Source organism: Doryrhamphus excisus, chromosome 1 (genome assembly GCF_030265055.1).
Source record: "Doryrhamphus excisus isolate RoL2022-K1 chromosome 1, RoL_Dexc_1.0, whole genome shotgun sequence".
In the NCBI taxonomy this organism is placed as follows: Eukaryota; Metazoa; Chordata; class Actinopteri; order Syngnathiformes; family Syngnathidae; genus Doryrhamphus; species Doryrhamphus excisus.
In genome coordinates this window covers 16,593,718-16,621,063 of record NC_080466.1, presented here as the reverse complement: position 1 = coordinate 16,621,063, position 27,346 = coordinate 16,593,718, and the positions used below count along the sequence as shown (strand labels likewise).

Genomic DNA, 27,346 nt, shown 5'->3' with positions numbered 1-27,346 from the left:
TACTCCGAATTCCTCCCACATTCATGCTAGGTTAATTAGCAATTCCAAATTGTCCATAGGTATGAATGTGCGTGTGAATGGTTGTTTGTCTATATGTGCCCTGTGATTGACTGGCCACCAGTCCAGAGTGTACCCCGCCTCTCGCCCGAAGAAGACAGCTGGGATAGGCTCCCGCACCCCTGCGACCCTCGTGAGGATAAGCGGTAGAAAATGAATTAATGAATGATGTTTTGTTGTTTTGGAGTGGTCAGACCGGAGCAGAAGGGGATAGAAAAGAAGAAAAAAGAAAAGGGGGGGGGGTTGCATTTTTAGACAAAATGTCTAAACAACGATGCCACAACGATGCTACTCCGGTTTCCTCCCATATTCCAAAAACATGCTAGGTTAATTAGCGACTCCAAATTGTCCATAGGTATGAATGTGAGTGTGAATGGTTGTTTGTCTATATGTGCCCTGTGATTGGCTGGCCACCAGTGCAGGGTGTACCCCGCCTCTCGCCTGAAGACAGCTGGGATAGGCTCCAGCACCCCCCGCGACCCTCGTGAGGATAAGCGGTAGAAAATGAATGAATGAATGAATGGATCAGTCAGAGGTTGGATTAAAGTCTTGCGTTGTCCCTGAATTTTCATTCCTCATCTTAGCATCTTTGGACAATGGCATGCTTCCACCTTTGTGGGGAAAACATTTCCACACATAAAAAACCATGAACATTTCACATTGGACTTGAAATATTCACACCAGAAAGATACAAAGCGCTTCCACTTAAGAGCAGCGGCAGCTTGGTAACCATAGCAACAGCAGAAGGGCGCTCTTTGAAAAGCTCCCTGAGGTTGGTCATGAAGCAAATAGCTTGTTGAGCCGGCGGAGGACACAGGAGAATAAACTTAGTGGAATGCTGTGGGTCTGCAGTGTCATGTCGGGGGTGGGGGGGGGTCAAAATGAGGCAGGAATGAACTGGACGACGGCCGGTGATGAAGACAACGCAGGGTTGACTCCCGACGACAAGTTGTCTTCTGCATCGGAACATCTGGAGTCTTCCACGGCAGCCACGGATTACATTGTGTGTGAGAGTAAACGCAATCAACCTGCTGTGATGTTAGTTAATATTTCATGACCTGATCATTAGAGACCCCCATTGGGGGTTTGGGCCTGCTGGGGCCTTCAGGGGTCTTTGGGGCCTGAAGACCCTCAGGCTGGTTCCTATCTCTTCACATTAAAGCAAAAGAGGAAACACCTCCCCCAGCAAGGTGGATCCATGCTGTAAGTTTGGTTTTCTCCAGAAACAAAGATGTAGAAATAGTCCATGTAGATCTACACGATGAGCCAAGAATTGCACTTTTGATACCCAAAAATGGGCGAATTGAGGACTTTTCCTCGAATTTATCTCTGGTACTATCATGTCAACATGCTAGTAATATTAGCATTAGTGATGTGGAACAAAACCCATAGCAAACACGTCAACAAACGATCACTATCGAAATGCTATGCTAATCCATCTCCGACGACACATCGCAAGGATTTTAGTAAATGGCAACCATGATTAGCGTTGACTGTTTCTTCCCTCCGTGGACACGAGAGCCGATTGGAACTTCAAGGCAGAGTACCGACGTTCATCGATGCACCATTGGGCTTTCTCCATTTTGTCAATAATAACGAGCTAGCTAAAGCAGCACAAGCGGGCATTGTTTGACGTGCACTGACTGCTGCTGTGAGGGGGAGGGGCCTGAATTGTAAATAGATACACACACACATACACAAATACACACACAAATACACACACATAGTGCCATGAGGTGAATGGATGGAAGCTCACATATCGATCCATTGGCTTCAACCAGTAAAAGATCAAAGATGGTGGGTGGAAGGGTGGGTGCAGGGCTCCCTCACTGGAGATCTCAAAAGATGGAAGTGTGTAATGAATGAAAAATATCTTAAAAAAAAAAAGGGCAGAAAAAGACCTTCACAACCTTTCCTTTGTTTCTTCTTCTTGACTATAGATGCTCACAATTATGTTGCTAAATGTTAATGTTAATGTAATGCTACTTCTACTGATATTAATGTAATATTGTAGTGTAGTGTAGTGTAGTGTAATTTTATTACAATGGTTGTTATCGTTGGTAATATCACTTATTATTGTTATTATTATACTTTATTATTATTATTATTATTATACGTGTTATTGTTATTATATTAAATTTCCGGTGCGTGTGACGTGACCGGCGTTGCTACGGCACCCGGTCACGTGACGATGCATCACCAAGTCACGTGACGTCGCGCCACCAATCAGTACGCTATATTATCCGGAAGACACCGGCAGCCGCGAAGGACACGCTTGGGGAAAGAGTTGTTGCAGTTATGAAAACTTGTCATTATTACACTGTTTAAAAGTTTAAAACATAATTAATGCGTTGTCGGAGTAAAGGGGCCGACGCCACATTGAAAGGAGCGGTGCTTTGATAGAACTACGGAATTGGTGAGTGTTTGTATCCTTGCTGCTAACTGCATTAGCAGCGTTTTTACCGGTTAGCTTGTTATATCTGTCAATGTTCCGTGGAATGAAATGAGTGGGTTCATTATACAATAAACTTATTGTGGTCTGAGCCATTTAAATGGCTTTATTTTGAATATTTGAATGAATGCACTGCATTGAAATTTTTTTCCTTTGACTTGTGTATTAATGTTTGTGAATGGCCATTTGTATCTAATGACGTGTGTATTGTTATGTTGTTTGTTTCACACTATAATACAAGGTACCGCCACAGCTTAATTTTTGTGTTTTGCCTCCTTACTCTCACTGCTAAAGCTGAATTTAGATTTTGTGAGTCTAGCCTGGCTCTTGCATCTGTCCTTGTTTTGTTTACAATGCTAAATGTTACAGACCCTACCTTTACTGATGCTAATGTTTACGGTGCTCCAGCTTTTCCACTCATTTTTATCCCCTTTCTTACTTGCTAGCTTGCTAGAGTTTTGCGGTACTTGGCGCAAATGTGTTTAGCATTTTTAGTAGGTGGTGGATCATTTTGACTCGGTCATGTCATAAGTAGCTGTAAGGCTGAAAAAGTGTGCATCCCTGGTCCAGAGCAACTTCAACAAGGGATGTTGCGGGAGTTTGAGAAGTGAGTCAGAGTGGGACATCATCTTCTCCAGCCGATACACACACACACACACACACACACACACACACACACACAAGTGTTTGACAGCAGTGACGTCTTTGACTTCACAGCGAGGCCCAGTGGTCTTACCCTTTGAGCCCATGTGCCGAGGAGAAGCCCGGGATGGTTTTTGGGCTGCTTGCACTGTGGGTCTTCTTGGTGGAGAGGTCCAGGACGCCGTCTGATGAGAGAGCACATAGTCCAATTGTAACAGACTTGTTTTGTCAAATATGAAATCACTGGCCGCTTCACTGATGATAATCGCCTATCGACTATCAAAATTTTCAGTGTATAAGCCGCTACTTTTTTCTCACGCTTTGAATCCTGTTGCCACGTTCCAATCCTGTGACATCTTGCATGCTTCAGAACAGCCATTTTGTGCTTCATGTACAAAAATTCACAGAAATGCCTTTGATGCAGCTTTCAAATTAAAGGCGATTGATCTAGAAACGTTTGCTCAAGTCTGCCTGTGGATCCTGACAGTGTGGAACAGAAAAAAGTCAAAAAGTCCACCATCACCAACACATTTCCAAAGGCTAGTGACACAGAGCAACAAGAAAAAAAAAACAGAGAGAGAGAGACTGATAAAGTGTGTGATGAAGGAATTATAAGGCTGTTCAATTTCGACACTTAAGAAAACAAGGAAAAATGAAGATGGCTTCGTGTTTCTTCTTGCTCCGGTCCGGCCGCTCCAAATTTGCATAACAAAAACATAAAAAATTAAATAAAATTTCACAGTACAGGTAAGTTGTAGCTTATACCTTTCCTGACAGAGTAAATCTGTTTAGCACGTAAGGGCATTTAGATTAACAATACTATAAATATATAAATATAATAATTAAATTAAATTAAAATTTAAAAATGAAGACGCGATGAATTATTTTTCTGGTAGGTTACATGCATTGTTTGGAAAAGAAAATACAGTACATTTACTTCATGAAAAATCGTTCTGTGTACCATAATTTTGTGCACTAAATATGCTATACTTTCCATAGAACAGGTGACCTGACTAACATCCAACCTCTTGTAACAAGGAGTAAACACAAACATTCGTAAGATTTCACTCAGCGGAGAGCATTCGATGTGTAGCTTTCTCCCAGCACAGATAAAGTCATGATAACACCCACCTTCTGAGATCCAATACAAATCATAAATATTAAAAGTTCTCCGCATGTGGAAATGTATAAACAAAGTGAAATGTTGAATGTGGAAATGTCTGTCAAGAATGTTGAACGTACCCCCAAGTGCTAAACTAGCTTAGGACAGCTATTGCACTCTGTTGGATGAGTGCTGTGGAGGCAACAGGCAACTTTTTCCATCAAAAGACACATTTCCCGCCTCCTCCAGTAAAACAAACAAACAAAAAAAAACATGCTAAACATAACACTGCTTATAAACTTGCAAAAATTGTAATCATTTAAGAACGTTACCTGTTACAATTACAGCATTAGATAAACCGAGGTACACCTACATGTGTACCCCTACTGAAATAATGTAAGCACTTAACTCTCTAAGTCTTACTGATTGGTTCCCATATTTGTATAAAATGAAAACAAAACGTAAGCAACTTAAAGGGGGGGGGAAAAATCCATCAGATTTGACATAGCTACGTATCAGTGTTTGTTCAAAAATGTTTATGCCTGCGCCGAGTTGTCATCAATAACCATTGTATTGGTTCTATTGGTCTTGTCCTTGGCTCTCTTTGCAAAGAGAGCCATTCTTTTCATTTTCTGAATTGCCCGTTTATTTTTCAATGGGCTGAATAGATACTCTGATATTATTATGAACGATTCTTCCATGTATTCTCCATCTGTCAATAACTTGGCGATTTTGCAAACGCTTTTCTCAGAAGCGACATCCAGCAAATGTAAAGACTTTACTGATGTCGTTGGCAGATTTTCCTGGTATTTTGAGATGTGAATGCCAAAGCAAATTTTGTTCTGCGCCAGCTGCAGCGGCACTATCCGCCTTTCCTGTAGTCACCACCTCTGCAATTAGCATGTCACAGGCTCCAAGCATTCATTCATTCATTCATTTTCTACCGCTTATCCTCACAAGGATCGCGGGGGGTGCTGGAGCCTATCCCAGCTGTCTTCGGGCGAGAGGCGGGGTACACCCTGGACTGGTGGTGGTCGTGAATTTCTAAGAAGTCGGATTCCTTCTTTATAACTTGAGCATTTTTGTAGTTTGAATATCGAAAACCTGTTTTCAACCTTCTAAATCAGAGTTCTGCAGACATGAAATAGCACCCCTATAGTCACCTAAACACTGATATTCATGAATTCGTTCATTCATTCATTTTCTACCGCTTATCCTCACGAGGGTCGCAGGTGTGCTGGAGCCTATCCCAGCTGTCTTCGGGCGAGAGGCGGGGTACACCCTGGACTGGTGGCCAGCCAATCACAGGGCACATATAGACAAACCATTCACACTCACATTCATACCTATGGACAATTTGGAGTCGCTAATAAACCTAGCATGTTTTCGGAATGTGGGAGGAAACTGAAGTCCCCGGAGAAAACCCACGCATACACGGGGAGAACATGCAAACTCCACACAGAGATGGCCGAGTCGGGAATTGAACCCTAGTCTCCTAGCTTGTGTGGTAATTTAATTAATTCATTCATTTTCTACCGCTTATCCTCACGAGGGTCGTGGGTGTGTTGGAGCCTATCCCAGCTGTCTTCGGGCGAGAGGCGGGGTACACCCTGGACTGGTGGCCAGCCCATCACAGGGCACATATAGACAAACCATTCACACTCACATTCATACCTATGGACAATTTGGAGTCGCTAATAAACCTAGCATGTTTTCGGAATGTGGGTGGAAACCGGAGTACCTGGAGAAAACCCACGCATGCACGGGGAGAACATGCAAACTCCACACAGAGATGGCCGAGGGTGGGATTGAACCCTTGTTTCCTAGCTGTGAGGTCTGCACGCTAACCACTCGACTTCCGTGCAGCCTGGCTCCAAGCAAATATGCTATAAAACATAGTCCTGGTTATGAATTTGTTTTATTTTGCTATGCTTGTTGAAGGGAGCCGCCGGTTGCAGATCCCTGGACTGGATTACAACGATTAACTAGGGGTGTCACGAGATCTCCCGAGATTTGGCATTTTCTTTGAAGTTCTTTTAAACTTCAATATGGTGCAAGGTGTCGGTGTTGTAAAAATATTTTTGAAAGAAAAAAGCTATGAAGTTGACACAGTCATCGAGTTATGGCTTCAGTTGTGGGTCCACATTACTAAATGAAGAGAACCTCATTGACTTTTTAATTGACAGTTAATTGAGAAAGCGATTCCCAGCGGGAATGCTGCTCCCAATTTATTTGACAGAAGCACACTTCTATTAACGCCTTCTTAAAGTGTGACTTTTCAACGATTAGATCACATGACCAACATGTGAAGGGAACGCAACTTTCGTACTGGACTGTAATTATCACGTCCAACTGTGTTACCATGGTGACGCGGCCATATTCCCCCGCTCGGTGACAAGGTCCAAGTCAACACTAATAACTTCTGTCCACTGCGGAGCTCGACACCGGCAACAATTATCACATGACATTCGTCAAGAGCCATCAATCAAATCAATCAGCGACGGTGCAAGCTGGTGCCACCCAGCGCTGGTTGCTGTTTCGAACCCTGAGTCCTTTGGCAAGACACTTCAACCGCATCCAACCGATATATGCATCCAATCAGAAATTATTATTATTATTATTATTACACACAGTGACTTGAGCAGGTGGACGCTTTCACGCGGAAGTCCGAAGAATATGGCGACAAGCTGAGTGTGAAGTCTCAGTTTACTCATAAATATGCAAATGATCACACGGGTCAGGGCGGCTTGGAAAGCACAAAAACTCTCCGCCTTTCATTAACTCGTTCACTACCAGACACTTTTTGGAAGACGTCCCCTCGAGTACAGGACATTTTTAGAGGATTTTGACTCATCTTTAGCCATATGCAGTCATGGGGAAAAAATATACAGAAATAATATGGTAATGGATAATGGATTAATGGAACTGTTACATTAATGGAACTGTTACATTTGTTCACTTCCTGCTTTCCTGATATAATTTTTGTTTTGTTTTTTATTTGAAAATTTGTAAATTAAAAAAAATTAAAAATGTTAAAGTTTTTAAATTTTTAAGTTTTTTTAATTTTAAAATTTGTAATTTTTTTTAAATAAATGTTTTTATTTTTTAAATTTTTTTTCACATACCAAAGTACGAGGTGATATGACCATCCAATGACATAATAATGGCTATAATAATCATGACTGGTTCAAGACTCTTCATCCTTATATTTAGCAAACATCAACTGCTTGTATTGTTTCTTGAATTGGCTCATCGTTGTGCATTGTTTGAGGTCCTTACTCAATCCATTCCATAGTTTGATTCCACATACTGAAATGCTATGGCTTTTTAACGTAGTCCTAGCATAGAAGTGTTTCAAATGTACTTCTTCCCTGACATCATATTTCTCCTCTATTGTAGAGAAGTATTGTAAGACATAATAATATACATAAATTGTCACAAGATCTCATTAAAATCTTGTATCGTTCACGTATACCCACCCAGTCTTGTGCATCTTCTCGTGGCTGAAAGTGTGAGCACCCCCGGTCTCGTGAGTACAACCGAACCCTCCCTTGTTAGCAAAGTTAGCATTTTATACTGTTAACTCTACTCACTTTTTTCTTGCTTGTACATTTAAAGCTTTTATTATGGCCACAGTTTGACCCTGGAACAGACTATTTCTGTTGACAATATTTTCCTGTGGGGAAAATGGTGTTGCAAAAGTTTATTTTTTAATTACGACAACAGGTAGACAGTGGTAGTAAATACAAATGGTGTGTTTTTTTAAGTAAAGAGCCTACATGTATTTAGCAGCATGTTTTTCTTTCTCCGTTTGGCGTCTGTAATCCCTAAAGTGCAGCTGACCTTTGACATCCCCGCTAACCCGTGCAGACCTAACTGGGCCACGGAGCCGCTGCAGCCTAGTTAATCTTCAGGAGCTTTTATCATTTAATCGCACCAAAAAAAAAAAAAAAGAAAACATGAGGTGATATTGGAATGAAAAACATTGCAGAGGCAGAAAAACAAGATTAATGCGCTTGTGTGTAGCAAACACACCAGCAACTGTATTAGCAAATCATATATTCATTAGTGTCCTGCGTTGTGCACAGTGATGAACATTTTTTTTTAAGAATTATTTTTTTAAGTTTTTGGTAATTTTTTGTCAACTCCTTAACAAGGAGGGGGGGGGGGGGCTTAGCAGAAACATGCGATGCAATTTTATTATTTTATTTTATTTATTAAAACTAAAAATACTTGAATGCATGTAATTAAAAAAAATATTTTTTATTATTCATATCATATGCACTTCAAAATTTTAAGACCAGCTGAAAAAAATTGCAAGAAAGTACATCTGGTGGCCAGCCAATCACAGGGCACATATAGACAAACAACCATTCACACTCACATTCATACCTATGGACAAATTTGGAGTCGCCAATTAACCTAGCATGTTTTTGGAATGTGGGAGGAAACCGGAGTACCCGGAGAAAACCCACGCATGCACGGGGAGAACATGCAAACTACACACAGAGATGCCCGAGGGTGGAATTGAACCCTGGTCTCCTAGCTGTGAGGTCTGCGTGCTAACCACTCATCCGCCGTGCGTCATTGGATGCTCATATCAGCTTGTACTTCGGTACGGGACTAAAAATTAAAATTAAGATAAAAATAAAAAATTATATTAAGAAAGCAGGAAGTGAACAAAATTTGTTCTCAATCAGAAATCACTCCACACTCTTTATTGCTCTCTGGTTCTACCATATCTTACTTATTGAGTGGAAATATGGGGTAATAACTATAAAAGCAATCTTCAATTGCTAAATGTACTGCAAAAAAGGTCAGTAAGGATAATTCATAATGCCGCCTACAGAGAACATACTCTTTATTTCTAAAATCACAAATACTTCAACTTGCTGATATAGTTCATGTTCAAACAGCTAAAATAATGCATAAGGCAAAAAATAGCCAATTAGCTAAAAATGTCATCCAATACTTCTCTACAAGAGAGGAGAAATATGATCTCAGGGAAGAAGTACATTTGAAACACTTCTATGCTAGGACTACGTTAAAAAGCCATAGCATTTCAGTATGTGGAATCAAACTATGGAATGGATTGAGTAAGGACCTCAAACAATGCACAACGATGAGCCAATTCAAGAAACAATACAAGCAGTTGATGTTTGCTAAATACAAGGATGAAGAGTCTTGAACCAGTCATGATGTGCTATATACAGTAAACCTCGGATATATCGGATTCAATTGTTCCCACTGGTTTTGTCCGATATAAGCGAAATCCGTTATATGCGTATACCGGAAAATGTCCGTTTTACGCATATATCGGATTTATATCCGGTATATGCGTAAATCGGATTTTATCCGTTATAAAAAGGCACTTCCTTGACTATGTTTCCAATGTACCTGGACTGGGCAATGAAAAGAGACGTAAGGTAATGAGAATTTAACTTTATTGAACTCTGAGCATAACAAATTGTTAATTAAGCTAGGCCCTGTTATGCCCGTCGGGCCTACGTTATTTCCAATAGTGAGGTTAAGATCTCATGCACTGCTGTGCTAGTATTATTGACGTCATTCACTTTTATATTTGTCCTAAATCTGGAGCCAGGAGAAAGACAATAGCCAGTGACATCAACAAGATTAGCATAACGATGCGGCCATCCAATATATGCGAGGGAAATTTAATGGAAATGCATTGGAACTGGACTGGAGATTTTGTCCGAAATAGGCGAAATCCGTTATAAAAAATCCGATATATGCAATGAATTTTTATTGGAAATGCATTACAGAAAAATTGGTTCTTTTTTATCTGTCTGTTGTGAGCGAATTTCCGATATATCCGAGTCCGATATATCCGAGTCTGTATATCACTATATTGACACTTACTATGGTACCCATTATGTCATTGGATGCTCATATTGCCTCGTACTTCAGTATGTGACAAAAAACAAACAAACCTTAAATTATATTAGGAAAGCAGGAAGTGAACAAATGTAACAGTTACTGATTGTAAAAGTACCAGATGGAAGGGTAGGATTTAATAAGCTTTGTTTCTTCCTACTCCTTTTGGACATGTGGAACTGTGAACTGATTATGGGATGCATTCAATTGTAATCTGATGCATGTTCAAATGAAATAAAACCATTACAATTATTGCTTACACATAATGTTTTGTCTCACTTTTAAATGGGGGAAAAAAGTGTCTTTATGGATATGTGATAGTGATGATCCTCTTCTCGCATTTCACATAATAACTTGATTCTCTCGGCTGTGCCAGCATTGAATCAGGCGTTATTTGCAGTGATATTTCAAAGCGGCGCGAGTGAGTGAGCAGCATGTGAAAGCCTAAATCTTTTTGGCGAAAATTAAGGAAGCTTACAGTAAGCTGCTTCCTAAAAGCCGCTCTTAACGAGGGCGAACGGTCACGCTGTGGTCGGGGGGTCCGAGCGGGGGAGCTGTTGACAGCCGGGTCGGTAATCGAACCGCGACCTCCCGCTGGGCCGTTTTGATTAAACGGATATGGTGTGTGTGTGTGAGCTCGTTAATATTTATAGGAAGGCTTACTAATTGGATGTGTAGCCCCGCCCACTCACCCTGCTGTGTAGGCTCTGCCTCTGGCTGGTTCTTCTTGACTGTAAGGTCCAGCGGGCCGTCTTGGTCGGCCATGAGAAGCTTGCTGAGGACGGGGTTCTGTGCAGAGGCAGCAGCAGTGGCTCCGCCCCCTCCTCCGCCACCGTTAATGGTGCCATTACTGCTCTCGGTGCATGCGGCGGCGGCAGGGGGGCTGAGACCCGGGGACGGGGATGAGGAGGCAGACGATGGAGGGGAGGCGGGCGCGGGCCCCGGCGAGCAGGGGGCGGCGGTGGCCAGAGACGCCGCTCTCGGCAGGCTTTGGTCCTTCATGGTGCCGTTGGGCGGGGGCGGTTCGTCCTGAGTAGTTTTTGAGGTATATTCGGCGGCAAACTGGCGGATCATTCGCTGCATGATCTCACGAGCCACTAGAGGAATGTGAGGGTCTGAGAAACTCGGGAGTTCTAAGGAGAAAAAAAAAACACAAAGCCATCAGAATTCTGTCCTCCAGGAATGTGCTCAGTATTTCATCCTGGATGAATAATCCTGGTGTCATACTGAAATAATCCAAAAATCACATTTAATCCCGTCTGTGACACCATGTACCATAAATGGAGCGCAATAAATGGGTAAGCTATCAATGTCTTTACCATTGCAGCGTCTGCAGATCCTCTCGCTACAACCTCCCTTCACCCATGAACAAGACCCTGAGATACTTGAACTCCTCCAACCCAGTTCAAGACCTCACTCCCGAACAGGAGGGTACAAGCCACCCTTTTCCGAATGAGAACCATGGTCTCAGATTCAGAGGTGCTGAAGCACAAACTGCCCCAGTAAACATCAGGACCAGAGACGGAGACAAGATCTTAAGGCCTCCAAGCTGGACCCCCTCGATATTCCACCTAGAAATTACCGTATTTTCTGGAGTATAAGTCGCTCCGGAGTATAACTCGCACAAGGCCAAAAATGCATAATTAGGTAGAAAAAAACATACAAAACCAAAACAGACATTACGCCATCTTGGAAGGCAAGTTATGGTAATGGTTTTATTTCATTTGAACATGCACCAGATTACAATTGAATGCATCCCATAATCAGTTCACAGTTCCACATGTCCAAAAGGAGTAGGAAGAAGCAAAGCTTATTAAATCCTACCCCTCCATCTGGTGCTTTTACAATCAGTAACTGTTACATTTGTTCACGTCCTGCTTTCCTAATATACGTTTTTTTTATTTTATTGTATTATTTTTGTATTTTTAATTTAAAAAAAAAATTTTTGTCACGTACCGAAGTATGAGGTGATATAATATATGATATGTTTTTTATTTTTAAATGTTTAATTTTTTTTGTCATGTTTCGGTATGTAAGGAAGAAGCAAAGCTTATTAAATCCTACCCCTCCTTCTGGTACTTTTACAATCAGTAACTGTTACATTTGTTCACGTCCTGCTTTCCTAATATAGTTTAAGTTGGGAAACATTTTTTTTTTTTAATTTTTTACATTTTTTTTTTATTTAATTTTTGTCCATACCGAAGTACCAAGGTGTCCAGTGTTTATGTAACATAAACAGTTTTTTCATTTCTAAGTCGCAGGAGCAGCCAACCTATGAAAAAAAGTGCGACTTATAGTCCAGAAAATACGGTATATATTTTCATTAATAAGTCGCTCTGAAGTATAAGTCGCACAATGCCAAAAATGCATAATTTCGGTAGAAAAAAACATACATAAGTCGCACTGGAGTCACATTTTTTCCAGGTAAATTATTTTACAAACTACTTGACCAAAACAGACATTACGTCCTCTTGGAAGGCAAGTTCTAACAATAAAAGAATAGAGAACAGGCTGAATAGGTGTAATATGCTAACACAATGGTTATTCAGCTACACAAAAAATATAAACATGGTGTCCGGTGTTTATGTAACATAAACAGTTTTTTTCATTTATAAGTCGCTCTGGAGTATAAGTCGCAGGAACGGCCAACTATGAAAAAAAGGGAGACTTATAGCCCGGAAAATAAGTCGAATATGTCTTGATGTAGGCTTGAATTAGTGCTGGCAATGTGAAGCAGGCTCCGGTTGAACAAAGACCGAATGGCACGTAGTAGTAGTGTGCCACCAATCCCGTACTACTAATTGAGCTCCATTGCCTCCCTAAACCCCTCCCACACCCGGGGTTTTGCCTCAAAAAACTGCCAAATTTGATGCAGCTTGGTTTTCTGGTACCTGGCAGCTGAATCGGGAGCCCCACAAACCACCCATGGTCAAAAGGACTCCTTCTGACAGCAGCCCCTAAACCCCTGGTGTCCACCAATGGGCACTGAACAACCTTGACCATCTTGCATCCGCGGTTCTGATTAGCTGCCTCAGCAATGGAAGCACGGAATACGGCCGGTTCGGACTCGATATCCTCATCCTCCCACTGGATTCAGGAGAAGCTCTACAAGAGGTGAGGGCTCCCAGCGTTCCCACGTTCCCAGCACAACCCTCACACCACGTTTGGGTCCGGCTTCCTCCTCTGCCGTCTAATCCAAGTCATCACCAGATGGCAATCAGTCGACGGCTCAGCCCCTTCCTTCACCCACGTGTCCAGAACATGCAGACGCAGGTCAGATGATCCCACCGCAAAGACGCCAGGAGACGTTTCCAGTGTCATTGTATTTTTTTAAGAACATGCCAACGGCCAATTTTGAAAAAATGTCCCAGGAAGCACCAGCAGCACCAGGCGCTCTCCCTCCCATCATGCCTTGCATGGCTCAAAAAAAAAAAAAACAGCTCTTCATTGATCAGACTGATAAGACGTTCCAGTAATTCTCACAGGCCTGGTTTGTTTTATTTAATTGATGGACTTTTAATCTGGCGTCGTCCCAGAAACTTCATCTGTTTATTTGGAAGCTAGCATGCCAGCGGAGATTTAAATCCTCATGAGCTGCTCTGTTGGCCAAATAAATCCTCTTTTTTTTTTTTTTTCTCCCCCTTCCACTCCCTTTGGCTCACGGGCTGCATAGAAGCATCAAGCCAGTGTGGTAAAAGTGGCGTGAAAACCGCCGATGTTCCATCCTAATTATCCATGTGAACTTTTCACCAAGCGGCCCGAGGCACTGATGACTTCTCCGCCAATTAACGCGCCATTTTTATATTTCAATAATGTTATATATTCAGGAGGGAAGGCATGCGAGTTTAAGGCAGATTTTAAAAAAAAATGTAATGACTGCTAACGAGCCTCCCATAATAACTGTACTGTGTGTGTGTATAAATGTGTATAATATATATATATATATATATACTACCACCGCTCAAAAGTTTGGGAGCACTTGCAAATTTCGTTGTTTTCCAAAGAATTACATATATATATACTACTGTTAGCGCGCAGACCTCACAGCTAGGAGACCAGGGTTCAATTCCACCCTCAGCCATCTCTGTGTGGAGTTTGCATGTTCTCCCTGTGTTTTTCTCCGGGTACTCCGGTTTCCTCCCACATTCCAAAAAAAACATGCTAAGTTAATTGGCGACTCCAAATTGTCCATAGGTATGAATGTGAGTGTGAATGGTTGTTTGTCTATATGTGCCCTGTGATTGGCTGGCCACCAGTCCAGGGTGTACCCCGCCTCTCGCCCGAAGACGACAGCTGGGATAGGCTCCAGCACCCCCCGCGACCCTCATGAGGAAAAGCGGTAGAAAATGAATTAATGAATCTATATTTATATATATATATATATATATATATATATATATATATATATATATATATATATATATATATATATATATATATATATATATAACTGTGCAAGAAGACAAATATCTGAGAGTGTGTAGTTTAAGACAAAGACGCCTCATAGGTCGTCACCTGGCAGCTGCACTAAATAGTAGCCGTCAATCACCAGGGTCAGTATCAACAGTGAATATATATATATGTGAATATATATGTGTGTGTAATATATGGCTCATATGAATTAATTCCTTGAGAAATGTTTCATGGTGTTTTTAAACTACACGTCTGCTTTCAAACACGACCTGGCTGACATCAATAGGGACACCTGCAGCATTCCTAATGTCATGGTTTAAGAGGAAGCGATTTGCATATTTCTGTTTTCAAACATATTTAGGATGAACTTTAACGCAAAAAAAAAAACCTCATCAATTAATGCGTGATAAATCTCTTGTCACTTCCGCTGAACCCGAGAAATCTAATCAAGCCTTAAGATTTAGTGTTACATAATTAAATTCTCCCACGTCGTCGCTTCAGTGCAGCGGTTTGGCTCAGTCGGGAATTCTCCCGCAGGCCAAGTGGAAGTAAACAAATCATTTATTGAGCAAGAGGAGCATCAGAGGAGAAGTATGAGAACAAGAACAAAAAGGAACAAGAAGGAGAACACGGAGAACAATAAAAAAGGCGATTTAAGCGGTGTCGAAAATGGGATGGATGGAAGAACGACAACAAAAAGATGGAGTAAAATGAAAAGAACAGCAACAAGAAGAACATGAGGAGGATAATAAGAATGAAAAGAAGAACAAGATGAGAGGAACAACAGAACAGCATGAAGAAGAGGAAGAAAGAGGAACAAGAAAAAGAATAATATTAATATTAAGAACAAAAAGGAACAAGAAGGAGAACACAGAGAACAATAAAAAGGCGATTAAGCGGTGTAGAAAATGGGATGGATGGAAGAACGACAACAAACAGATGGAGTAAAATGAAAAGAACAGCAACAAGAAGAACATGAGGATAATAAGAACGAAAAGAAGAACAAGACGAGAGGAACAACAGAACAGCATGAAGAAGAGGAAGAAAGAACAACAAGAAAAAAAAAGAATATTAAGAACAAAAAGAAGTATGAGAACAAGAACAAAAAGGAACAAGAAGGAGAACACGGAGAACAATAAAAAGGCGATTAAGTGGTGTAGAAAATGGGATGGATGGAAGAACGACAACAAAAAGATGGAGTAAAATGAAAAGAACAGCAACAAGAAGAACATGACGAGGATAATAAGAACGAAAAGAAGAACAAGACGAGAGGAACAACAGAACAGCATGAAGAAGAGGAAGAACAACAAGAAAAAGAAGAATATTAATATTAAGAACAAAAAGAAGTATGAGAACACGGAGAACAATAAAAAGGCGATTAAGCGGTGTCGAAAATGGGATGGATGGAAGAACGACAACAAAAAGATGGAGTGAAATGAAAAGAACAGCAACAAGAAGAACATGAGGAGGATAATAAGAACGAAAAGAAGAACAAGATGAGAGGAACAACAGAAGAAAAACAGCATGAAGAGGCAGAAAGAAGAACAACAAGAAAAAGAAGAATATTAATATTAAGAACAAAAAGAAAAAGACAAGAGGAACGACACCAAAAGAAAAAACCAGAACAGGAAGAAGAGAGAAAACGAACAAGAAGAAAAACAGGAAAGATGCAAACAAAAGAAGAAAGAAGAAGAAAATAACACAAGACCAGAAAGAAAAAGAAGAATAGGAAGCACGAGAAAGAAAATAAGCAGTGGCTTGTGTTGGAAAACTGAGGACTACTTGACTTTGTGATATTTATTGTCCAAAACGAAGTAAGAAGACCCGAGGAGAGCTGTGGTGGTTTCGCGGTCATAAGAGTGCTTTGAAAGCTGCTCATGAGTCCAACTCGTGAATTTATCATCACATATCCGACTTGTTCGGCCATCTTTGAAAAGGTCCTTTTGGTCTGCAGCAACTACCATTCCGACTCGCTCTTGGTCGTCGCGAGTACAACGGCGTCCCGCTACCTTTCTACCAGCTTTTGAAAGCTCATATTAATCACCATAGTCCAGGGCGGCAAAGTGGGTCAGCCTCGGTGGCCCAGATTCCTACTGCTTGAGTTTGGTCTACCTGGGGGGCACAAACTTCTCTGCCCCAAATGTAAATCTTTGGGAAAGTTTTTTCATGTGGCGTCCCTCAGGGTTTCATCCTTGGCCCCTTTTTACTTTTTCACTTTGGATGTGATTGGGCTGAATGTATATAACTTTGGGTTAAGTGCAAATATAAGGGACAGGAAGTACCTCAAGAGGCAAGTCGGTGAAGAAATGCGGTGCAGGCTACTAATACTACTACTACTACTAATACTAATATTAATACTGCTACTAATATTAATACTGCTACTAATGCTGCTACTAATACTGCTGCCACTGATACTAATGCTAATGCTACTAATGCTAATGCTGCTAATGCTAATGCCAATGCTACTAATACTGCTAATGCTAATACTAATACTGCTAATGCTAATACTAATACTGCTAATGCGAATACTAATACTGCTGCTACGAATACTAATACTGCTATTACTAATACTGCTAATACTGCTAGTAATACTACTAATACTGCTAATACTGCTAGTAATACTACTAATACTGCTACTACTACTGCTAGTAATACTACCACTAATAATAATAATAATACTAATAATAATGCTTACTTTGTCAACCAAACCGCTTAGTGAGTGTTGACTATTAGGAAAAAGGTACTGCATTTCCACATGAAAATGAATGAATGAATGTTTTTTAATGTTTGACTTTAAGAATCCTTAAAGCTGTTTTCACTGTTTTGTTCCCTCACTGTACCTAAAATGATACAAACCATGATAGGAGAGCGTACAGTCATGATGGCGTATCGTTCCACTCAAACTAAATATAGTGAAGCAAGGAGACGTTCAACTCCTCATTATTAGGTCATCGCCAATTTAAATTTGGAATCTAAATATAGAACAAGAAAGGTATTACAAACTTTCAAATTAATCTCTTCACTCCAGGTGGGAAGATAAATGATTAAATTCTGTGTGTGTGTTTGTGTGCACGCGTGTGTGGGTGTGTCTATTACACGCTGGTATTCCCTAACAGGAATATTTTTTTTGGGGTTGGGGGGGTCCTCACATTCATTAATTTCCCTGCGGAATGAACCAAATTTCCAGACTTAACCTGCCTGGATGCACCTCCTGGAAATGAAATTCATGACTGGAGGGTGGGCACTAATGAGCGCCAACGTGTGTGTGTGTGTGTGTGTGTGTATGCGTGTGCGTTCACCTTTCCTGTGGAACACAGCATTGAGGAAGTCTTGAGCCTGTCTCTCCAGCCGGCTGATCCGAGACTGCTCCTGTTTGGGGTCGTCACACTCCGACAGCACCTGGCTGCCGGCGCTGAACTCAGCCCTGTGCTCCTGCAGCACACCGAGGAAGGACAACGGTCAGAACCGAAAGTGACGCCCGTAGTGGAGCATCATTGTTTAAAAGCTACGAGAACAATGACTAATTGAAAAATTGTGCAGCGCAGCCAAAGTAGGGGGAAGTCGACATTTCAAATTCATTCATTCATTCATTTTCTACCGCTTAGGGTCGCGGGGTGCTGGAGCCTATCCCAGCTGTCTTCGGACGAGAGGCGGGGTACACCCTGGACTGGTGGTGGTGATGAATTTCTAAGAAGTAGGATTCCTTCTTTATAAATTGAGCATTTTTGCAGTTTGAATATAGAAAACCTTCTAAATTAGAGTTCTGCAGACATGAAATAGCACCCCTATAGTCACCTAAACACTCATTAAGATATTCATTCATTCATTTTCTACCGCTTATCCTCACAAGGGTGTCGGGGGTTGCTGGAGCCTATCCCAACTGTCTTTGGGCGAGAGGCGGGGTACACCCTGGACTGGTGGCCAGCCAATCACAGGGCACATACAGTGAAGAAAATAAGTATTTGAACACCCTGCTATTTTGCTATTTCTCCCACTTAGAAATCATGGAGGGGTCTGAAATTTTCATCGTAGGTGCATGTCCACTGTGAGAGAGATAAACTAAAAAGAAAAATCCAGAAATCACAATGCATGATTTTTTAACAATTTATTTGTGTGATACAGCTGCAAATAAGTATTTGAACACCTGAGAAAATGAATGTTAATATTTGGTACAGTAGCCTTTGTTTGCTATTACAGAGGTCAAACGTTTCCTGTAGTTTTTCACCAGGTTTGCACACACTGCAGGAGGGATCTTGGCCCACTCCTCCACACAGATCTTCTCTAGATCAGTCAGGTTTCTGGGCTGTCGCTGAGAAACACGGAGTTTGAGCTCCCTCCAAAGATTTTCGATTGGGTTCAGGTCTGGAGACTGGCTGGGCCATGCTAGAACCTTGATATGCTTCTTACGGAGCCACTCCTTGGTTTTCCTGGCTGTGTGCTTCGGGTCGTTGTCGTGTTGGAAGACCCAGCCACGACCCATCTTCAATGCTCTGACAGAGGGAAGGAGGTTGTTCCCCAAAATCTCACAATACACGGCCCCAGTCATCCTCTCTTTAATGCAGTGCACTCGTCCTGTCCCATGTGCAGAAAAACACCCCCAAAGCATGATGCTACCACCCCCATGCTTCACAGTAGGGATGGTGTTCTTCGGATTGTACTCTTCATTCTTCTTCCTCCAAACACGCTTATTGGAATTATGACCAAAAAGTTCTATTTTGGTCTCATCTGACCATAAAACTTTCTCCCATGACTCCTCTGTATCATCCAAATGGTCATATGCAAACTTAAGACGGGCCTTGACATGTGCTGGTTTAAGCAGGGGAACCTTTCGTGCCATGCATGATTTCACATCATGACGTCTTAGTGTATTACCTACAGTAACCTTGGAAACGGTGGTCCCAGCTCTTTTCAGGTCATTGACCAAGTCCTGTCGTGTAGTTCTGGGCTGATTCCTCACCTTTCTTAGAATCATTGAGACCCCACGAGGTGATATCTTGCATGGGGCTCCACTCCGATTGAGATTGACCGTCATGTTTAGCTTCTTCCATTTTCTAATGATAGCTCCAACAGTGGACCTTTTTTCACCAAGCTGCTTGGTAATTGCTCCGTAGCCCTTTCCAGCCTTGTGGAGGTGTACAATTTTGTCTCTGGTGTCTTTGGACAGCTCTTTGGTCTTCGCCTTGTTACAAGTTAAAGTCTTACTGATTGTATGGGGTGGACAGGTGTCTTTATGCAGCTAACGACCTCAAACAGGTGCATCTGATTCAGGATGATACATGGAGTGCAGGTGGACTTCTAATGGGCAGACTAACAGGTCTTTCAGGGTCAGAATTCTAGATGATACACAGGTGTTCAAATACTTATTTGCAGCTGTATCACACAAATAAATTGTTAAAAAATCATGCATTGTGATTTCTGGATTTTTCTTTTTAGTTTATCTCTCTCACAGTGGACATGCACCTACGATGAAAATTTCAGACCCCTCCATGATTTCTAAGTGGGAGAAATAGCAAAATAGCAGGGTGTTCAAATACTTATTTTCTTCACTGTATAGACAAACAACCATTCACACTCACATTCATACCTATGGACAATTTGGAGTCGCCAATTAACCTAGTATGTTTTTGGAATGTGGGAGGAAACCGGAGTACCCGGAGAAAACCCACGCATGCACGGGGAGAAAATGCAAACGAGGGTGGAATCAAACTCTGGTCTCCTAGCTGTGAGGTCTGCGCGCTAACCACTCGCCCACTGTGCAGCCTTAAATAAAGTAATCAATGAAAATAATCATTACATAATTGAAATAGTATATACATTTTATTTAAATATATTTGTTATTAAATATTCATTCATTCATTTTCTACCGCTGATCCTCACGAGGGTCACGAGGGTGCTGGAGCCTATCCCAGCTGTCTTCAGGTGAGAGGCGGGGTACACCCTGGACTGGTGGCCAGCCAATCACAGGGCACATATAGACAAACAACCATTCACACTCACATTCATACCTATGGACAATTTGGAGTCGCCAATTAACCTAGCATGTTTTTGGAATGTGGGAGGAAACCGGAGTACCCGGAGAAAACCCACACATGCACAGGGAGAACATGTAAACTCCACACAGAGATGGTCGAGGGTGGAATTGAACCCTGGTTGAAGCCTCATTGAATGGATTTTGAATCAATAATTCCTCATCCTCTTCACGGGTTGGCTGGGTTTCACTGAGAGTCATCGGGTGACAACTTCCATGACCAAATATGGTCATTTGGCCAATAAAGTGAGACAACAGGAAGCAGAGTCAGCATGCAAGGAGGCAGTCGGAGACATGACTCATCACACATCACATCACTCTGTTCACGCGTGCTTGCGTGCTAAGGGCGCGAGACAAAGAGCGGTTTCAACAGCATCACTCTCTTTGGGAGCAAAAAGCAAAAAGATGATATTGAGCGTGCCACGTTTTATGTGATTCGAAACGCCGCCGTGGAATTTCCTCAAGTATACCCCCCCACAACACACACACACAAACCCACACCTCCCCAATTGATTTCACCCAAAATGTTCTTCTCTGCTTGGATCACGCTGGATAAAATGTGTGACAAATTTTGTCAGGGACGAGCTGACGGACAGATGGGGAGGGACAGATGGGGAGGACAAAAAAAAAGGGGGGTGTTTCTTGAAGATATTTTTAGGAGGCAGATGGCCGACCTGGAAGGTCAGCGTAGGGTCAAGTGGAAAAACAAGAGACGGACTCTGACGGCACCCCCCCCCCACCCTCCTTTCCTTGTAGCTCTTCATATCCCCCACCGTGCAGCGATCTGTTGACTTATAAAACAGATTTTCACTGCTTATATATTTTGTAGGGGTGGCACGGCGGTCTAGTGGTTAGTGCGCAGACCTCACAGCTAGGAGACCAGGGTTCAATTCCACCCTCGGGCATGTCTGTGTGGAGTTGGCATGTTCTCCCCATGCATGCGTGGGTTTTCTCCGGGTACTCCGGTTTCCTTCCACATTCCAAAAACATGCTAGGTTAATCGGCGACTCCCAATTGTCCATAGGTATGAATGTGAATGTGAATGGTTGTTTGTCTATATGTGCCCTGTGATTGGCTGGCCACCAGTCCACGGTGTACCCCGCCTCTCGCCCAAAGACAGCTGGGATAAGCTCCAGCACCCCCCGCGACCCTCGTGAGGAAAAAGCGGTACAAAATGAATGAATGAATATATTTTGTATTATGGTTGTCTGTGAGTCGATGACTGAATGTTAAATCAATGGGGACCAATGGCAATTTATTTCAGTATAAAATCTGCTGTAACGTTTTTAATATTTGGACTAGAGAAGTGAATGAAGTGTCGATTTCGTCAAAAGCATTAGCTCTGCCTACCTTGGCTTTCTCACGTCGTAGGCAGCAGAAGAGACAGTTTTCATCAAAAGACCAGTCGGACACTTCCTCGGGCTCGCAATCTGGTTGGGGGAAGGGGGGGTCAGACAAAGAACAGACGATTGAAAGTCCTGCAATTCATCAGCGCGCACACACACACACACACACACTGCCTGCTAAGGAAATAACAGCATGATTGTGATGCCAACCAAGCTTGTTGTTGTTGTTTTTATTTCCCGAGATGGCTTCAAGCTAATTCCCATGAAAGTTTTCTTGGAATTATTAGACACGGTTCTATTCCAGCTCTTTTCTACTTTTGATGTCATTTGGCAGATTTTTGAAGAACATTAATGATTTTTAAAAAAAATATATATATATATAACATTAATAATAACTGAATTGAAACATACGTGGAATATTTCCGATGCTGGCATTTCATCCCTGTTCTATTTACATAACGCCACCTGCATGTTAACCAAGCTCCGACATTGTTTTTATAGGAGCTAACACTGAATAACTACTCTTCTGGAGTAGTGATCCGATACCAATACTTTGTGCTAATACACCTAATACAGGGGCAGCAATGGACTGAACCAAATAAATAATTTCATAGTGTTTTTTTTGGTTGGGGGGGGCATTCAGCTGGGATAGGCTCCAGCTCACCTGTGACCCAACGAAGATGAGCGGTATTGAAAATGGATGTGATTTTTGCAGTTTAAAAATGAATTTTTGCTTACTAGCGTATGTAAAAATAAGACTTGGATCAAATCGAAATGTGATGAGGGCGCAAACGTCTCTACCAATCAGATAACGTTCTTGCTCCCCACCCCCTACGTCCCTCCGCGTCCCCCTGCAGGAGCAATGAGGTCAACGTGGTGTCCTGGAGTCATGTGATCCCTCCCCCAACAACTTACGGCATTTTTAGAATATTTCTGGCTCGTCAACGTCATTTTCACTCATGCGTTATGCTAACACGCACACACACAAGGCTCATGTTCTACACATGTTAGCATCATGCACCACCACTCACGCATGCACGGCCCACATACTCCACATGTATTTCTTTTGTTGCTGTAACGTTATATATTTCAAACTAGACACGCTACAAGTGACAAAATCATGCACTCACTGGACACTTCATTAGGTACCCCCCTCTCCGATGAGATTCCATGCAAAAATTAAGCCTTTATAAAGATAATACAGCTCAGTTTCAGGGTGTTTGCAATCTTCTTATAACCTAATGCAGGCATGGCCAAGTTCTCAGAGTCGCGAAAAATAAAAGGCCACTTTTTGTAAAGCAATGCTAACAAGTGATATCGTATATACTGTATGTATTTCGAGAAACCTACATCTCTGCTTTGTCATATAGAAGAAAAATCCGAATAAGACAACCGCTTCCGGCTTGGCTGTTTTTTTTGTATTTCAACTTTATTTTTAAATAATCTTTGTAAATTTTCTTCTCGTAATATTATGAATTTATTCCGATAATAATTTTATAAATTTTTTGTCTGTCTTCATTTGTTACTTTCTTGTCAAATTTAAACTTTCAACTTTTCGTAATTATGACTTTATACCACGATATTTAGACGTTATTCTTGTAACATTAGAACTTTTTTTCCGCAAGCCAATTTTCCTAAAAAAAAGCAAACTTTTTGTTTTGTTTCTATTACAATTCTTTTAAATGTCATTTTTCTTTAATATTTCAAATTTATGCAATAAAATAAAAACATAATTTAAAAAAATGTATGTACAAAATTATTTATATAAAAATATATTAAATTTTCTCACATTATTTACGTAAAATTACTTTCTTTTTTCTCTTAATATTTTGATTTATTCTTCAGCTGTTGTATTTTTGTTGTTGTTACTTTTCTACTTAAATTATATTTGTAGAATGATCCACGTATTGAATTTCTATCCACATACGAATGAGGCCTGAGTCACATTTGAAAAAAAATCAGATGCAGGTCACATATGAGCAAAATCATTGGATTTGAGCCCAGAAGTGCCAATATCTGAATATTTCACTGGCATGACTCACTCTAGTCGACATTCTCCTGATATTTTCTCATCTTACACTTCAAAATAACTTGATTTCCACTTAGTCGTCAGTCTAAACAAGTCAAAGACGATGGACTTTATCTCTTCTTCGGTGGTTTGGCGTGTCCCGTTTGTGTATTAGATCTTTTTCACCCAGTATCTGGATGCAACTATTTAATAATGCGTCACAGTGTGGACCCGCCGTGGTGTAGTGGTTAGCGTCCTGGACTTTGGAGCGGAAGCCTCGGGTCTGAGTCCACTACTAATCACCATCGGTATTCGTCAGGAAGGGCATCCGGAATATAAAGTTCTCAAACCAAAAATAAATATGCGGATCAAAAATATCCGTAATCAGGAAAAAGCCGAAAGAAACAAAAAAGTCTGGATGCACAAAAAAAAAAAATCCCATGTGGACTTTCCCTTTTCTGTGCATAAAACTGGTCCATATGAGCTAGCTAACAATGCACGTCATTGGGAGACACCTTCGACTACTCTAGTCTACCATAAAAAAATAAAACACAAATTAAAATAGAGAAAAGGAAAATAAGAAAAGAATTAGAAGAAAAATAAAAAAGAAAGGAAGAAAAAAATAAAATAAATTATATAAAATATAATAATATAAAATAATAATAATAAAATAAAAAATATATAATTTATATAATTTTATTTATATATAATTTATATAATAAAATAATATAAAATATAAAAAAATATAAAATAATATTTAATAATAATATTTAAAAATATAGATCAAATACTGTACATATACAGACAATATATATACACACAGTATATACATTGTATATCATATATACATGAGAAACTGTTTCTCAATAAACTATGATCAAATTCAAGATGGCTACTGTACCGAAAATGTAATTATTGTGTTCACCATGTAGTTTCTAAAAGTGCAAATTCTTACTTTTATTTTCCAATCTATCTAGCTATGGCTGTACTGTGTGTTATGATAATCATAACATTTTCATTATATGGCATTTCAAGTTTCTCACCCCGAGATACTGATTCATTAACATCTGTGTGTGTGTGTGTTACCTTGGAAAAGCGTAACGTCTTTGACTACTCCCGGCCCAAACAAGCCTTCCAGGATGCTTTCAAAGCCTGCAAACCAGACGACAAACCACGTTAGGACCCAAATGTCATGTGACCACAGCTTTAATCAAGTTTTGTTTAAAAAAAAAAAAGCACTTTGTACTTTGGTGTGTGTCATTCATGCAATAATGGCGATAATGACAATAAAACAGTGCACAGTGCATGATATATATGCAGAATAATACGCTAGACACACACACACACACACACACACACACACACACACACCAATAGGTGGTAACATATCAAACACAAGGCTGGCCGGGAGCTTATTATGTGTTTGCACACACACACACACACACACACACACACACATGCTGCTCTAGACACAAAGAAGTGTGTTAGCTTTAAGACACTAGCTAATGTCACTCACTTTTTATTAACAGTAAACACTGGCTGTGCTTGTTGCCTAGCAACCACATACAGCCTCCACAGGAATCGTTTCATCATTTTCAAACCTGAGCACATTAAATACAAAACCAAAAAAACAAACAAACACCCCACTCCCGCCCACCTCAACCGCCAATACACAAAGGCGGCCAAACAAAGACTTTTCATGTGCGGAAAAGGTTCACATTGTTGACTTGGACAACGCCACACAGCAACGTTTGAACGTTTGAACTTGGCGAGATGTGAAGTGACTCCATTTCTGAATTAAGACTTAAATTAAGACTTAAATGAGGCTCATTTTGTTGTTTAACTTTAAGTCATTGAACAATAATAAGTATGACAATAATAAGTATTATAATAATTCATTCATTTTTTAACGTTTTTCCTCACGAGGTTGGTTGCTGGAGCCTATCCCAGCTGTCTTTGTGCGAGAGGCGGGGTACACCCTGGACTGGTGGCCAGCCAATCACAGGGCACATATAGACAAACAACCATTCACACTCACATTCATACCTATGGACAATTTGGAGTCGCCAATTAACCTAGCATGTTTTTTTTTTGAATGTGGGAGGAAACCGGAGTACCCGGAGAAAACCCACGCATGCACAGGGAGAACATGAAAACTCCACACAGAGATGGTTGAGGGTGGGATTGAACTCGGCTCTCCCAACTGTGAGTTCTGCGCGGTAACCACTCGACCACCGTGCAGCCCCATATGCAGTCATGGGGAAAAATATACATAAATATACATAAATAATAATAGTTGCAGGAGCCTATCCCAGCTGTCTTCGGGTGAGAGGCGGGGTACACCCTGGACTGGTGGCCAGCCAATCACAGGGCACATATAGACAAACAACCATTCACACTCACATTCATACCTATGGACAATTTGGAGTCGCCAATTAACCTAGCATGTTTTTGGAATGTGGGAGGAAACGGGAGTAGGATTGTTGTGGCATCGTTGTTTAGACATTTTGTCTAAAAATGCACTACCCCCTCTGTTTTCTTTTTTCTTCTTTTCTATCCCCTCCTGCTCCGGTCTGACCACTCCAAATTTGTAAAACAACAAAACATCATTCATTCATTAATTCATTTTCTACCGCTTATCCTCACAAGGGTTGCGGGGGTGCTGGAGCCTATCCCAGCTGTCTTCGGGCGAGAGGCGGGGTACACCCTGGACTGGTGGCCAGCCTATCACAGGGCACATATAGACAAACAACCATTCACACTCACATTCATACCTATGGACAATTTAGAGTCGGCAATTAACCTAGCATGTTTTTGGAATGTGGCAGGAAACCCACGCATGCACGGGGAGAACATGCAAACTCCACACAGGGATTGAACCCTAGTCTCCTAGCTGTGAGGTCTGCGCGCTAACCACTCGACCGCCGTGCAACCAAGTATCAGAATATTATATTGAATTACTTACACTGCACCACACTGATTATTTGATCTTTTAACCCGTTTGATTCTGCTATTTTATTTAATTTCTCTAACTCTGTAGATTATTTCCAGTTTTATTTTGAGTTATTTAATTATTTGTACCGCGGAAGGTCATTCATTGCTTGAGAGAGGAGCAATGGCATTTATGAAATGACACATCTTAATTACGCACACAAAAAGTACTTGTTGTGGGTTTTGACTTTGGATTATTATTATTATTATTATTTTATTATTTTATTTATTATTTTATTATTATCTCTTACAGCCTGTGTGTGTGTGTATATGCATGGAATCACGCCGTAAAAACAAAAATAGGGAAGTGGGTGTGGCTGTGGGGAACCCGCTTCTGAGAACGATCCGCCAACTCCAAAAACTGTCAGGTTGCTTTGCTGCTCCAGTGGAGCACATGCGGGCGACGTCAACG

General features: G+C 41.1%; 2 protein-coding genes across 8 annotated transcripts in view; one reads left to right on the top strand and one right to left on the bottom strand.

Moving 5' to 3' along the window:
* lcor (ligand dependent nuclear receptor corepressor) overlaps positions 1–27,346 on the bottom strand; it is a 70,444-nt gene that overhangs the window by 10,820 nt on the left and 32,278 nt on the right. The window contains exons 2-6 of the mRNA XM_058046153.1: positions 25,030–25,095; positions 21,940–22,019; positions 17,861–17,993; positions 10,841–11,281; positions 3,246–3,336 (exon numbers count right to left, since the gene is read on the bottom strand). Of these exons, the coding sequence (XP_057902136.1) occupies positions 3,246–3,336; positions 10,841–11,281; positions 17,861–17,993; positions 21,940–22,019; positions 25,030–25,095 (811 nt within the window). The remainder of the gene's footprint in view (positions 1–3,245; positions 3,337–10,840; positions 11,282–17,860; positions 17,994–21,939; positions 22,020–25,029; positions 25,096–27,346) is intronic.
* LOC131100709 (MORN repeat-containing protein 4-like) overlaps positions 2,306–27,346 on the top strand; it is a 71,925-nt gene continuing 46,884 nt past the window's right edge. For 4 of the 7 annotated variants that reach the window (XM_058046158.1, XM_058046162.1, XM_058046157.1 and 1 more), the window contains exon 1: positions 2,306–2,473. The gene's annotated coding sequence lies outside the window, so the exon portion shown is untranslated. Of the gene's footprint in view, positions 2,474–7,764; positions 7,783–18,166; positions 18,256–27,346 lie in introns of those variants that run through there. The other 3 variants (XM_058046161.1, XM_058046160.1, XM_058046163.1) reach the window with 2 other exon arrangements.